The 14,195-nt window shown below is 49.4% G+C and overlaps 1 protein-coding gene across 1 annotated transcript in view; it reads left to right on the top strand.

Annotated features, from left to right (window-relative positions):
• The first annotated feature begins 2,068 nt into the window (after positions 1-2,068).
• eaf2 (ELL associated factor 2) overlaps positions 2,069-14,195 on the top strand; it is a 70,970-nt gene continuing 58,843 nt past the window's right edge. Inside the window, exon 1 of the mRNA XM_085986817.1 lies at positions 2,069-2,239. Within this exon, the coding sequence (XP_085842943.1) occupies positions 2,134-2,239 (106 nt within the window). The 5' untranslated portion in view covers positions 2,069-2,133. The remainder of the gene's footprint in view (positions 2,240-14,195) is intronic.

Genomic DNA, 14,195 nt, shown 5'->3' with positions numbered 1-14,195 from the left:
CCAAAGCGCTTTACAGCCAATGAAGTACTTTTCAACTGTAGTCACTGTTGTAATGTAGGAAACGCGGCAGCCAATTTGTGCACAGCAAGCTCCCACAAACAGCAATGTGATAATGACCAGATAATCAGCTTTTTTTTGTGATGTTGATCAAGGGATCAATATTGGCCAGGACACCGAGGAGAACTCCCCTGCTCTTCTTTGAACTAGTGCCATGGGATCTTTTACGTCCACCTGAGATAGCAGATGGGGACTTGGTTTAACGTCTCATCTAAAAGACGGCACCTCCAACAGTGCAGCACTCCCTCAGCACTGCACTGGAGTGTCCGCCTTGATTTTGTGTTCAAGCCTCTGGGGTTGGACTTGAACCCACAACCTTCTGCCTCAAAGAGTGCGGCTCACTGAGCCGCAGCTGACACGCATTACAACAGTGAATACATTTTTAAAAAGTACTTCATTGGCTGTAAAGCACTTTGGGACATCCCGAGGTCTATATAAAAGCAAGTTCTTTAAATTAAAAAATATAAATTAAACAGTGGCATTAAACTATTATGGTTATGGGTTCAAATTCCCATTCCAGGACTTGAGTGCAAAAATCCAGGTTGGCACTCCAGTGCAGTAGCGAGGGAGTGCTGCACTGTCGGAGCTGCCGTCTTTCGGATGAGACGTTAAACCGAGGCCCTGTCTGCTCTCTCAGGTGGACGTAAAAGATCCCACGGCACTATTTCGAAGAAGAGCAGGGGGAGTTCTCCCCGGTATCCGGGACTGAAATGAGGAGGAATTTCTTCACCCAAAGAGTGGTGAACCTGTGGAATTCTCTGCCACAGAGGGCAGTGGAGGCCAGTTCATTAAATATATTCAAGAAAGAGTTGGATATATTTCTTAAGGCTAAAGGGATCAAGGGATATGGGGAGAAGGCAGGGACGGGGTACTGAATTTGAATGATCAGCCATGATCTCATTGAATGGCGGAGCAGGCTCGAAGGGCCGAATGGCCTACTCCTGCTCCTATCTTCTATGATTCTATGTTTCTATGTTACCCCTCAACCAACATCACTAAAAACAGATTATCTGGTTCATTATCACATTGCTGTTTGTGGGAGCTTGCTGTGCGTAAATTGTCTGCCGTGTTTCCTATATTACAACAGTGACTACATTTCAAAAGTGGGTGTAAAGTGCTTTGGGACGTCCTGAGGGCTATATAAATGCAAGTTCTTTCTTTAAATTAAAAAGTATAATATAAGCACTGCTATTAAACAATTATGAGTATGAGGAGAGATTGGATCGATTGGGCTTATACTCGCTGGAGTTTAGAAGAATGAGAGGGGATCTCATTGAAACTTATAAAATTCTAACAGGACTGGACAGACTGGATGCAGGATGTTCCCGATGGCCGAGGAGTCCAGAACCAGGGGTCACAGTCTAAGGGTAAGGGGTAAACCATTTAGGACTGAGATGAGGAGGAATTTCTTCACCCAGAGAGTGGTGAACCTGTGGAATTCTCTACCACAGAAGGCAGCTGAGGCCAATTCATTAAATATATTCAAGAAGGAGTTGGATATATTTCTTAAGGCTAAAGGGATCAAGGGATATGGGGAGAAGGCAGGGACAGGGTACCGAATTTGGATGATCAGCCATGCTATCGTTGAATGGCGGAACAGGCTCGAGGGGCCGAATGGCCTACTCCTGCTCCTATCTTCTATGTTTCTATGTTTCCTATATTACAACAGTGACTACATTTCAAAAGTGGCTGTGAAGTGCTTTGGAACGTCCTGCGGTCTATATAAATGCAAGTTCTTTCTTTAAATTAAAAAGTGTAATATAAGCACTGCTCTTAAACAATTGTGTGTGGGCCCTACCTGGTCACGTGAGGAGGGGGGCGTGTGTGCCGTCCAGGCCGGCCTCTCGTGACGTCAAAGAGGTGTGGCCAAACGCGGTGGGACGGTCTGACAATCGTGAGCTGATGGGCGTAGGGCGGGGCCAATCAGAAACGCCCCCTGGTCGGTCACAGGCCAATCAGTGCCGGCTGAGAGGGCGGGGCTTGTGTCTTTGTCCCCGCCCACTCTGATGCCGTGAAGCTTGTCTGAGCGGCTGGTGGAAAGCGGCTGGCTCACTAGCTGATGGGAAGCGGGGGTTGATGATGAACGGAGGAGCTCTCTCGCAGTTTGACAGTAAGGAGCACGTTTTAAAGCTGGGCGGCAGCTTCGACAGGCAGCCCAAGTGCGGCTTCCACACCATCAGATGTAAGTGGACCGTTCAGCCCGCTTGTGTGTGTGTTTGTTGGGGGAATTTGAAGAGTGCGCCCCCCGGCTCTGGGAGGAGTGAAATACAGGGGGAGCAGGAATGGGGAAGGGAAAGTGGCCAGGTGGGGGAGGAGTAGGAACATAGGACCACAGGTACAGGAGTAGGAACATAGGACCACAGGTACAGGAGTAGGAACATAGGACCATAGGTACAGGAGTAGGAACATAGGACCATAGGTACAGGAGGAGGAACATAGGACCACAGGTACAGGAGGAGGAACATAGGACCACAGGTACAGGAGTAGGAACATAGGACCACAGGTACAGGAGGAGGAACATAGGACCACAGGTACAGGAGTAGGAACATAGGACCACAGGTACAGGAGGAGGAACATAGGACCACAGGTACAGGAGGAGGAACATAGGACCACAGGTACAGGAGGAGGAACATAGGACCACAGGTACAGGAGGAGGAACATAGGACCACAGGTACAGGAGTAGGAACATAGGACCACAGGTACAGGAGTAGGAACATAGGACCACAGGTACAGGAGGAGGAACATAGGACCATAGGTACAGGAGGAGGCCATTCAGCCCCTCCAGCCAGACCATGGAGCTGTATAAAATTAGAGTGGATAGGAATGACCTATTTCTCCTCTTAGGCAGTCCCTCGGAACCGAGGATGACTTGCTTCCACATTAAAAATGAGTTTGCAGGTGACTGATGAGTCCAATGTGGGACCTACAGTCTCTGTCACAGGTGGGGCAGATGGTGGTTGAAGGGGCGGGTGGGTGGGGTGCTTGGGTTGACGTGCGCTCCTTGCGCTGCCTGCGCTTGGCTTCCGCTTGCTCCCGGTGAAGAGACTCGAGGTGTTTGGCGCCTTCCCGGATGCTTCTCCTCCACTTTGTGCGGTCTTGGGCCAGGGATTCCCAGGTGTCGGTGGGGATGTTACACTTTTTCAAGGAGGCTTTGAGGGTGTCCTTGAAACGTTTCCTCTGCCCACCTGGGGCTCTCTTGCCGTGTCGGAGCTCCGAGTAGAGCGCTTGTTTTGGGAGTCTTGTATCGGGCATGCGGACAATGTGACCCGTCCATCAGAGCTGATTGAGCGTGGTCAAAACTTCGATGCTGGGGATGTTGGCCTGAGCAAGAACACTGACGTTGGTGCGCCTATCCTGCCAATGGATTTGCAGGATCTTGCGGAGGCAGCGTTGGTGGTCCCTTAGCAGAAGGGTCGATAACCAGGGGGAGGTATAGATTTAAATTCAGGTTTCCAGCATCTGCAGTATTTTGCTTTTGTAATAGATTTAAAGTAATTGGTTGGAGGCTTAGAGGGGAGTTGAGAATTTTTTTTTTCACCCAGAGGATGTTGGGGGTCTGAAACTCCCTGCCTGAAAGGGTGGTAGAGGCAGAGACGCTCATCACGTTTAACACTGATATGCACTTGAGGTGCCATAACCTACGGGGCTACGGACCAAGTGCTGGAAAGTGGGATTAGGCTGGGTAGCTCATTGTCGGCCAGTACAGCCACGATGGGCCTAATGACCTCCTCCTGTGCTGTAGATTTCTATGATTCTCTGATGGCTGATCTGCGACCTCAACTCCACGTGTGTCAGCCAGTGGCTCTGTGGGTAGCATTCCCTCGGCTCAGAGTCAGAAGGTTGCGGGTTCAAGTCCCACTCCAGAGATTTGAACACAGAAATCTAGGCTGATGCGCCAGTGCCAGTACTGAGGGAGCGCTGCACTGTCGGAGTTGCCGTCTTTCGGGTGAGACGTTAAACCGAGGCCCCGTCTGCCCTCTCTCGGGTGGACATAATAGATCCCACGGTCCTATTTCGAAGAAGAGCAGAGGGAGGCGGGGGTGGGTGTAGTTCTCCCCAGTGTCCTGGCCAATATCCCTCAATCTACATAACAAAAACAGATTATCTGGTTATTATCACATTGCTGTTTGTGGGAACTTACTGTGCGCATATTTGGCCGCCGCGTTTCCCACATTACAACAGTGACTCCGCTTCAGAAGTACTTCATTGGCCGTAAAGCGCTTTGGGACATCCAGTGGTCGTGAAAGGCGCTATATAAATACAAGTCTTACTTTCTTATACCTGCCTTTGACTATATCCCTTTAATACCTTTTGGTAAATCTCCAATTTAAAATTAACAGTTGATCTAGCATCAATTGCTGTTTGAGGAAGAGAGGTCCAAACTTCTACCACCCTTTGTGTGTAGAAGTGTTTCCTAATTTCACTCCTGAAAGGTCTGACTCTAATTTTTAGACTATGCCCCCTAGTCCTAGAATCCCCAACCAGCGGAAATAGTTTCTCTCTATCCACCCTATCTGTTCCCCTTTAATATCTTGAAAACTTTGATCAAATCACCCCTAACCTCCTAAATTCTAGGGAATACAACCCTAATTTGTGTAATCTCTCCTCATAATGTAACCCTCGGAGTCTGGTTATCATTCTAGTTAACTTACGCTGCACTCCTTCCAAGGCCAATGTATCCTTCCTAAGGTGTGGTGCCCAGAACTGCTCACAGTGCTCCAGGTGTGGTCTAACCGGGGTTTTGTATAGCTGCAGCATAACTTCGACACCCTTGTACTCTAGTCCTCTAGATATAAAGGCCAGCATTTCATTAGTCTTTTGGGTCGACTAGGCCTGTATTCACTAGAGGTTAGAAGAATGAGCGGGGATCTGATTGAAACGTATAAAATTCTGACGGGGCTAGACAGACTGGATGCAGGGAGGATGTTTCCCCTGGCTGGGGGGCGGGGGGGGGTCTAGAACGAGGGGTCACAGTCTCAGGATACGGGGTAGGACATTTAGGACTGAGATGAGGAGACATTTTTTCACTCGGAGGGTGGTGAACCTGTGGAATTCTCTACCACAGAAGGCTGTGGCGGCCAAGTCACTGAATATATTTAAGAAGGAGATCGATAGATTTCTAGACACAAAAGGCATCAAGGGGTATGGGGAGAGAGCAGGAATATGGTCTGGAGATAGAGGATCGGCCATGATCATATTGAATGGCGGAGCAGGCTCGAAAGGCCGAATGGCTCCTGCTCCTATTTTCCTATGTTTCTATGTTTTTGATTTGGAGAAGTGGAAGAAGGACTTGGGTTCATAAGAACATAACATAAGAATTAGGAGTCGGCCACACGGCCCCTCGAGCCTGCTCCACCATTCAATGAGATGGTGGCTGATCTTCGATCTCAACTCCATTTTCCCGCTCGATCCCCATATCGCTTGATTCCCCCAGAGTCCAAAAATCTATCGATCTCAGCCTTGAATATACTCAACGACTGAGCCTCCACAGCCCTCCGTGGTAGAGAATTCCAAAGATTCACAACCCTCTGAGTGAAGAAATTCCTCCTCATCTCAGTCTTAAAAGGCCGACCCCTTATCCTGAGACTATGCCCTCTAGTTCTAGACTCTCCAGCCAGGGGAAACAATCAGCATTTATCCTGTCAATCCCCCTCAGAATCTTATGTATTTCAATGAGGTCACCTCTCATTCTTCTAAACCCCAGAAAGTATAGAGTAGGCGAGGAGGAATGAAGATCAGGGAGAAGAACTTGGATGTGGAATGGTGAAGGAAAACTAGGAAGAAGCATTTGGGCAAGGAGGTTGGAAGATCAGGGAGAAGCCCTTGGATAAGGAATGGTGAAGGAAGAGTAGAAAAGCATTTGGACGAGGAGAAGGTCAGGAGAAATAGAGAAGGACTTTGGGAAGGAGGAACGGCGAAGGGAAGGAGGAACAAAGAAGGGAGAAGGACTTGGACGAGCAATGAAGGCGGAAAGAAGAGCAAGGACTTTGAGGAGAAATGGAGAACAGAAGGAATAATGAAGAACGTGGATGATGAGGAATGAAAAGCAGTGGGAGAGGGACTTTGGTGAGAGGAAGAATGGAGAAATAGGGAAAAGACTTGGGTGAAAAGGAGGAATGGAGAAGGAAAGGAGAAGAAGGGAAAGGAATTGGATGGAGAAAGGAAAGGAGGAGTAGAGGAGGAGGACTGGAGAAAGGAAGGAGGAAAGTAGAAGAGCGAGGAGGACTGGAGGGGGGGGAAGTGGAGAGGTAATGGAGGAAAGCGGAACAGAAGGAAGGGGAAAAGAAATGAGGAGAAGGGAGAGGAGAGCACTGGGATTGTTGAGTGAATCGTGGTTTCAACTGTCCGTATTGGGTGGCTGACTCATATCGTATGGCTCATTTTTTGCTTCTAAGTACTGTGTTAGTTGAGTAATAAAAATGCTGGATGTACGTGTGCTACGTGATTGCTCAATAGATAAATGTAATGGGACTGACCTGCATACAGACCAGCACAGTTCCAAGCTTGATCTTGATCTCTGCTTGGCGCATGTCTGGGCTGGAGTGGCCATAGGGTTATTGTAGTTGGGTTCAGAGCCCAGGCTTAGTGAGGGGTCCTTGCTCCTAATGGTTTGCTGTTCAGTGTAGCCTTTCAGAAAATGCTCATGGCTGGGTGTCAGGTAATTCCAGTGTTGACCTTGTAGCTAACGTCATCTTGTTGCCTCGGGTAGTTGCTGTCTTGTAACCCTCCACGATCTCTGCGCTCCTCTAATTCTGCCCTCTTGAGCATCCCTGATTTTAATCGCTCAACCATTGGTGGCCGTGCCTTCAGCTGCTAAGGCCCTAAGCTCTGTTATTCCCTCCCTAAAACTCTCTGTCTCTCTCTACCCCTCTCTCCTCTTTTAAGACGCTCTTTCCTGTCCTAATATCTTCTTGTATGGCTCAGTGTCAAATTGTGTTTTATAACGCCCCTGTGAAGCACTTTGGGATGTTTTACTATGTTGAAGGTGCTATATAAATGCAAGTTGTTGTAATTCAATAAGATGCTCAAAATGATGCATAAAATTAATCCTGCTTCCCCCCCCCCCCCCCCACCAAGCCTCAGTCATATTAACTGGAATAATTTATCTAATTCAGTGATGGAGTAGGTGATGAGGACTTTAAAAAAAAAAAAAAAAATGACTATGATAGTTGGACTTCCAAGACGAGTGACGTATGAGGAGAGATTGGGTCGATTGGGCTTGTATTCGCTAGAGTTTAGAAGAATGAGAGGGGATCTCATTGAAACTTATAAAATTCTAACAGGACTAGACAGACTAGATGCAGGAAGGATGTTCCCGATGGCAGGGGAGTCCAGAACCAGGGGTCACAGTCTAAAGATAAGGGGTAAGCTATTTTGGACTGAGATGAGGAATTTCTTCACCCAGAGAGTGGTGAACCTGTGGAATTCTCTACCACAGAAGGCAGTTGAGGCCAATTCATTAAATATATTCAAGAAGGAGTTAGATATATTTCTTAAGCCTAAAGGGATCAAGGGATATGAGGGGAAAGCAGGGACAGGGTACTGAATTTGGATGATCAGCCATGATCTCATTGAATGGCGGAACAGGCTCGAGGGGCCGAATGACCTACTCCTGCTCCTATCTTCTATGTTTCTATGAGTGTCTGTGTATTGCTACAGGCAGTCTGGTGATCACAGATCCAGTCTGCTAACAAATTACAGCCTTGTGGCGGAAACTGATTTTGCTCAAGTCGGTCGTTTCAAACTGACTTCTTGTCTTTTTGAATTAGGTGGAGGGTGGTTATGGACCGGGTGGTAATGAGGTGCCTCCTCCAGAGTGTGAGTTTTGCACCCTACGCGAGTCTGTGAGCTCCTCCTAGCACGTGATGCCAGCAGAAGCGCGGGACTGGCTCACACTGGGCAACATGTAGAATCGATTTCCCGGGCGATCGGGAGCTGGATCCGAGGTAGGCTCAGAGAACACCGCTCGAGGGGAAAGTGGAACGCTGTCTGGCCAAGCTCATTTACTGTTGTAGATTCGAGTGTGCCATTCCTAACTCCAACAAGAAGTATTTGCATCGTGCCTTTAAACGTCCCAAGGCACTTCGCAGGACCGTTTTACATAGAAACATAGAAACATAGAAGATAGGAGCAGGAGTAGGCCATTCGGCCCTTCGAGCCTGCTCCACCATTCAACGAGATCATGGCCGATCATCCAAACCCTAGCACCCGGTCCCTACACCGACAGCCATCCCACCCAAGCCCTATCCCCGTAACCTCACGTATTTAATCCCCCCTAACACTAAGGGCCAATTTTTATCATGGCCAATCAACCTAACCCGCACATCTTTGGACTGTGGGAGGAAACCGGAGCACCCGGAGGAAACCCACGCAAACACGGGTTTTCAAACACAATTTGACACCGAGACACATGAGGACATATTAGGTTAGGTGACCAAAAGTTTGGTCAAGTAGATAGGTTTTAAGGAGCGTCTTAACTATGGAGATAGAGCCAGAGGGGTTTAGGGAGGGAATTCCAGAGCTTGGGGCCTAGGCAGCTGAAGGCACGGCCGCCAATGGTGGAGCAATTAATTTTCGGGCTATGCAAGAGGCCAGAATTGGAGGAGCGCAGAGATCTCGGGGTGGGTGGCGAGGGGGGTGGGTGTGGTGGCGCGGTGGCTGGAGGAGGTTACAGAGGTAGGGAGAGGGGGGCGAGGAGGCCATGAGGGATTTGAAACAAGGATGTGAATTTTTAAATCGAGGCGTTGACGAACCGTGAGCCAATGTAGGTCAGCGAGCACAGGGGTGATGGGTGAACAGGGCTTGGTGCAAGGTAGGATAAAGACCGCAGAGATTTGGACAAGCGCAAGTTTATGTAGGGTGGAAGATGGGCGGCTGGCCAGGAGAGCGTTGGAATAGTCAGGTCTAGAGATAACAAAGTAATGGATGAGGGTTTCAGCAGCAGATAAGCTCAGGCAGGGGTGGAGTAGGGTGATGTTACGGAGGTGGAAGTAGGCGGTCTTGGTGATGCAGCGGATATAAGGTTGGAAGCTCATCTTGGGGTCATATAGGACGCCAAGGTTGCGCACATTCTCGTTCAGCCTGCGACCTTTGCCAAGTGTAGATCCTTGGGGGACTCTGGCGGTAATGGTGTGGAAGTGGGAAGAGAAGCCATAGCAGGTGATTCTCTGGCTACGACTGGATAGATAAGAATGGAACCAGGCGGGGGCAGTCCCACCCAGCTGGGCGACAGAAGAGAGGCGTTGGATGGTGTGGTCAACCGTGTCAAAGGCTGCAGACAGGCAGGATGAGGAGGAATCCTATCCAAGAAGGATTAGGAGAGATGGTTTACCATGGTCACAGTTACATAGGATGTCATTTGTGACTTTGATAAGGACCATTTCAGTGCTGTGGCAGGGATGGAAACCTGAGCGGAGAGGTTCAAGCAAGGAGTTGCGGAAAAGATGGGCACGGATTTGGGAGGCATCAACACACTCGAGGACTTTGGAGAGGAAAGGGAGGTTGGAGATTGGGGGGGGTGGTTAGTTTGCAAGGACAGAGGAGTCAAGAGTGGGTATTTAAGGAGGGGGATGATGATGGCAGATTTGGAGGGAAAGGCGACAGCACCTGAGTAGAGGGAATGGTTAACTATCAGCTAACATGGGGGCCAGCAAGGTAAGTTGGGTGGTCAGCAGTTTGGTGGGAATAGGATCGAGGGAGCAGGAGGTAGCATTGGCAAGTTGAGCTCTGAGATGGCATCAGTGGAATTAGGAGCGATGTGAATTCAGGGCTAGGGAAGGGGGATCCTTGGGGCAAGTTTGGCTTGGTGGGTTAGGGGAAGAGAGGGAAGCAGCAGAGGCAGCTGAACGGATGGTCTCAATCTTAGTGACACAGAAGTCCATGATCTCCTCGCACTTATTGGAAGTGAGGGTGGAGGGGACAGGGGTGAGGGGTTTAAGAAGACGGTTGTAGTGGAGAATAGAAGCTGGGGGTTATCTTTGCATTCCAGGATGATCTTGGAATAGTGAGCAGCTATGGAAGAGGAGAGCAGGGCCTGATGGTGCTTTATGTGGTCCAGCCAGATCTGGCAATGAGTGGCTAAACCAGTTGTCCACCATAAAAGTTCAAGTCTGCGTCCCTTGGACTTAAGGGAGCGGAGATGAGGGCAGTACCGGGGGAACGACCAGGGTGAGAGAGAATAACAGGTTTAATGGGGACGAGGGAATCATAAGTGGAGGTGAGGGTGTGGTTGAGCAGATCAGTAGCTGCAGAAATGTCATGGTGACTGGACAGCCAAAGGCTAGACAGTTGGCAATTTGAAAGTGCTGTTGTAAATGACTTGGGGAGAGTTTTTTCCAGGGGTGGAGACAGAAGGAGGGGAGGGGAGGGGGAAGGGTGATGTGAGTGAAGAGTGATCCAAGGAAGTGATCAGAGATGGCCTTATCTGTGATTGCCACAACGGGAGTAAAGAGGCCATGTGAGATGGCAAGGTCGAGAGGGTGCTCGTGCATATGGGTGGAGGAGTTTATATGGAGAGAGAGAATAAGGGAGGCGAGGAAGGCAGTGAACTCCGAGGAGAGAGGGCATGATGAGTTGAGATAGAGGTTGAAATCACCGAGGATGAGAAGCCGCTCGATGCAGAGGCTGAGGGAGGAGAGGCTGAGGGAGGAAAGCAGTGAAGATATCTCTGAGAAACGCTGCGTGATATTTGGGTTTGCAGTAGAGAACGAAGGTTTTAAAGGAGAGGCGAGAGGGGTGGAACAAAGTGAGCTGCTCAAAGGAGGAGAAGGTGCCAGATGAGTATGGGGACAGACGAAGGTGTGATTTGATAATGAGGGCTACACCGTCACCACAGCGGTCTGGATGGGGCAAGTGGTGAAAGGTATAGCCAGGCAGGGAGGCTTCATTAAGGGGGAAGGTGTCATCACCCCTCAGCCAGATTTCCGTCAAGACTATGATGTTGATGCAATCCTCCACAATAAACTCATGGATGGCAAGACCCTTGTTCAAAAGCGCATGGACGTTCTGGAGGGAGATGTGGAGAGAGACGGTGATAGCTGATTCGCTGGCAGAGTTCATGGGATCAGTGCTGGGAGGGGCGAGTGGGACAGGAAGGAGGTTGTAATGATTAGCCGCCAGCGGACGCGTTGGGTGGGAAGGTCGGTGAGAGATTAGGGTGGGGCAGTTGGGCGTGTTACCCATAAGGAGGCAGCGATTAGCGCCTTGACGGGCCCTTCGGAGGATGCTAAGAGAGGCACAGAGGGAAGCTGTAGGCTTATCGAAGAGAGAGTCAAGCCCGGGATGGTGGCAGGAGAGTGGGAAGGCCGAGGAGTGGTGAAGGATTGGGGTAGGGATTTGGCAGGGGCAGAGTACCCGAGAGTGGAGAAATGAAAGGATGCCTGACGACAGGGGAGAGCGGCCTAGGAAGGGTAAAGAGAAAAGAAGAAAAAAAAATGGGGCTGGGGGTAGGTGGCAGTGGGAAACAGAAGTGATGGGCTTTGGTCCGTAGCAGCAGCTAAAATGCCCGCACACGCGCAAAACCAATAAGGAGACACTGGGTTGCACCAGTGCTATTAAACGAAAACCACACATAAGTGCACCCCCTTTTTTTTTAAAAGAGGGGCACTAATAAAGAATTCAACCAAAAACAAAGGCAACTTAAATTAATATTGCACCTAGTGTCCACTACGCCCTCCAGTCCTTGTCGTGCCTATCGGTCGTGGAAGGCCTCGAGCATACCGGCGGACACCGCGTGCTCCCTCTCCAAGGCCACCCGTGTGCGGACAAGACCGCGGTACAGAGGCCAGGCAACCAGGGCGACCAACCTGGACCTGTGGGTGGCCACCCTGGCCAGGCCCAGGAGCAGACCTCCAACGTTGCGGCCCATCTTTTTTTGAGTATGGAGTTCAGCAGAAAGGGTGGGTGTGTCTCTCAAACTGGGACATTTATTTATTGGGGGTCGCCAGGATAAGAGAGCCTGTTTCAAGTTCCATAATTGTTCCCAGTACCAACATCAAAGCAGTGCTTGTTACGAAGTACTCTCAATGCAGCCATTTTCTTTCACCCAGAGGATGGTGGGGGTCTGGAACTCACTGCCTGAAAGGGTGGTAGAGGCAGAAACCCTCATCACATTTAAAAAGTACTTGGATATGCACTTGAAGTGCCGTAACCTACAGGGCTACGGACCAAGAGCTGGAAAGTGGGATTAGGCTGGATAGCTCTTTGTCGGCCGGCACAGACACGGTGGGCCAAATGGCCTCCTCCGGTACTGTAAATTTCTACAATTTTAAGTGTGCAAATACATTTTCGGAATGGTTCAAGGCTTTCCCTAATACTTGGAAATGGACAAGTCAACTTAAAAAGTAGGAACTGAAACTTATTAAAGTTCTGTGCGTGTGTGTGTTGCATGATAAAACAGCAAGGTGGAGCCATAGACAACTGCAACAAGGGCAGAGACTTTGTGAAGTTGATTTGAGCACAGAATGCAGCAACCTAGAAACAAAGCATTTGGCACATCAAACTTGTGTTTTGCTTCACGTGAGCCACCTAGCCTAATCCTACCCTCCCGTTTGCTCCCCACAGAACCTTTTAATATTCTTTCATCGAGCAACTTGGCCAATTCCCTGTTTAAAAGAATTTATGGACTGTGCTTCAATAGAGGTTTGCGGCAGAGAGTTCCACATTCAACAACAATAACTTGCATTTCTATAGCACATTTAACATAGTAAAACATCCCAAGGCCCTTCACCGGCGCGATTATCAAACAAAATTTGACACCGAGCCTCATAAGAAGCGCCTTGGGATGTTTTACTACGTTAAAGGCGCTATGTAAATGCAAGTTATTGTTGTTGTGATATTAGGACAGGTGACCAAAAGCTTGCTCAAAGAGGTAGGTTTTAAGGAGCGTCTTAAGAAAGAAGAAAGACAGACTTGCATTTATAGCACCTTTCACGACCACCGGATGTCTCGAAGCACTTCACAGCCATTGAAGTACTTTTGAAGTGTGGTCACTGTTGTGATGTAGGAAACACGTCAGCCAATTTGCGCACAGCAAGCTCCCACAAACAGCAATGTGGTAAAGACCAGATAATCTGTTTTTGTGATTTTGATTGAGGGATAAGTATTGGCCCAGGACACCGGAGATAAATCCCCTGCTCTTCTTCGAAATAGTGCCATGGGATCTTTTACGTTCACCTGAGAGGGCAGACGGGGCCTCAGTGTAACGTCTCATCCAAAAGACAGCACCTCCGACAATGCGGCGCTCCCTCAGCACTGCACTGGAGTGTCGGCCTGGATTTTTGTGCTCGGGTCTCTGGAGCGGGACTTGAACCCACAACCTTCTGACTCGGAGGCGAGAGTGCCACCCACTGAGCCACAGCTGACACTGAGGAGGATAGAGAGGTTTATTGAGGGAAATCCAGAGCTTGGGACCTAGGCAGCTGAAGGCATGACCGCCAATGGTGGAGCGAACAAACTTAGGGATTCTAACCATCCTATGGAACAAGGTGGCTATCCTCACGCTGACCAATGGAAAGAATCTATCACACTACCTATTACCCTTCATAATCTTGAAGACCTCTATTAGGGTGCCATTTAACTTTTTCAGCTATTGTGGGGGTGGGTGGCACGCGGGGGGGCGGGGGGGTGGTGGAGTCCAGAAGAAGGAGGCATAACCTTAAAATTAGAGCTAGGGGTGATGTCAGGAAGCAATTCTTCACGCACAGGGTAGTGGAAATCTGGAACTCTCTTTCCCAACCCCACTTCCCCCCCCCCCCCCCCCCCCCCCAAAAAAAAGCTATTGAGGCTGAGGGTCAATTGACTATTTCAAAACTGAGATTGATAGATTTTTTGTTGGGTAACGGTATTAAGGGTTATGGAACCAAAGCGGATAGATGGAGTTAAGATGCAGATCAGCCATGAATGGCCTCCTCCTGTTCCTATAAAAGCACATACGGCCTGGAGAGTTTATGTTTGCATTACTAAGAGCCTTCTCCCAGGGCTAAAGCAAGCCCTTGTTCAGAACTCTTGCGGCACATGGCCTCTCCCACAAAGCCCCACGCACTCCCCTCGCTCTGTCCCTGCCCACCTACACTGGCTCCCTTGTGCACCAGTGGACTTGCTTCAAGATCCTCCACTGCATATCCACCGCCCCCCCTCCC

The sequence above is a fragment of the Somniosus microcephalus genome, chromosome 4 (assembly GCF_052327205.1).
Source record: "Somniosus microcephalus isolate GS21.2 chromosome 4, FLI_Smic_1.0, whole genome shotgun sequence".
Classification (NCBI taxonomy): domain Eukaryota; kingdom Metazoa; phylum Chordata; class Chondrichthyes; order Squaliformes; family Somniosidae; genus Somniosus; species Somniosus microcephalus.
This window is presented reverse-complemented; position numbering and strand designations above follow the sequence as displayed.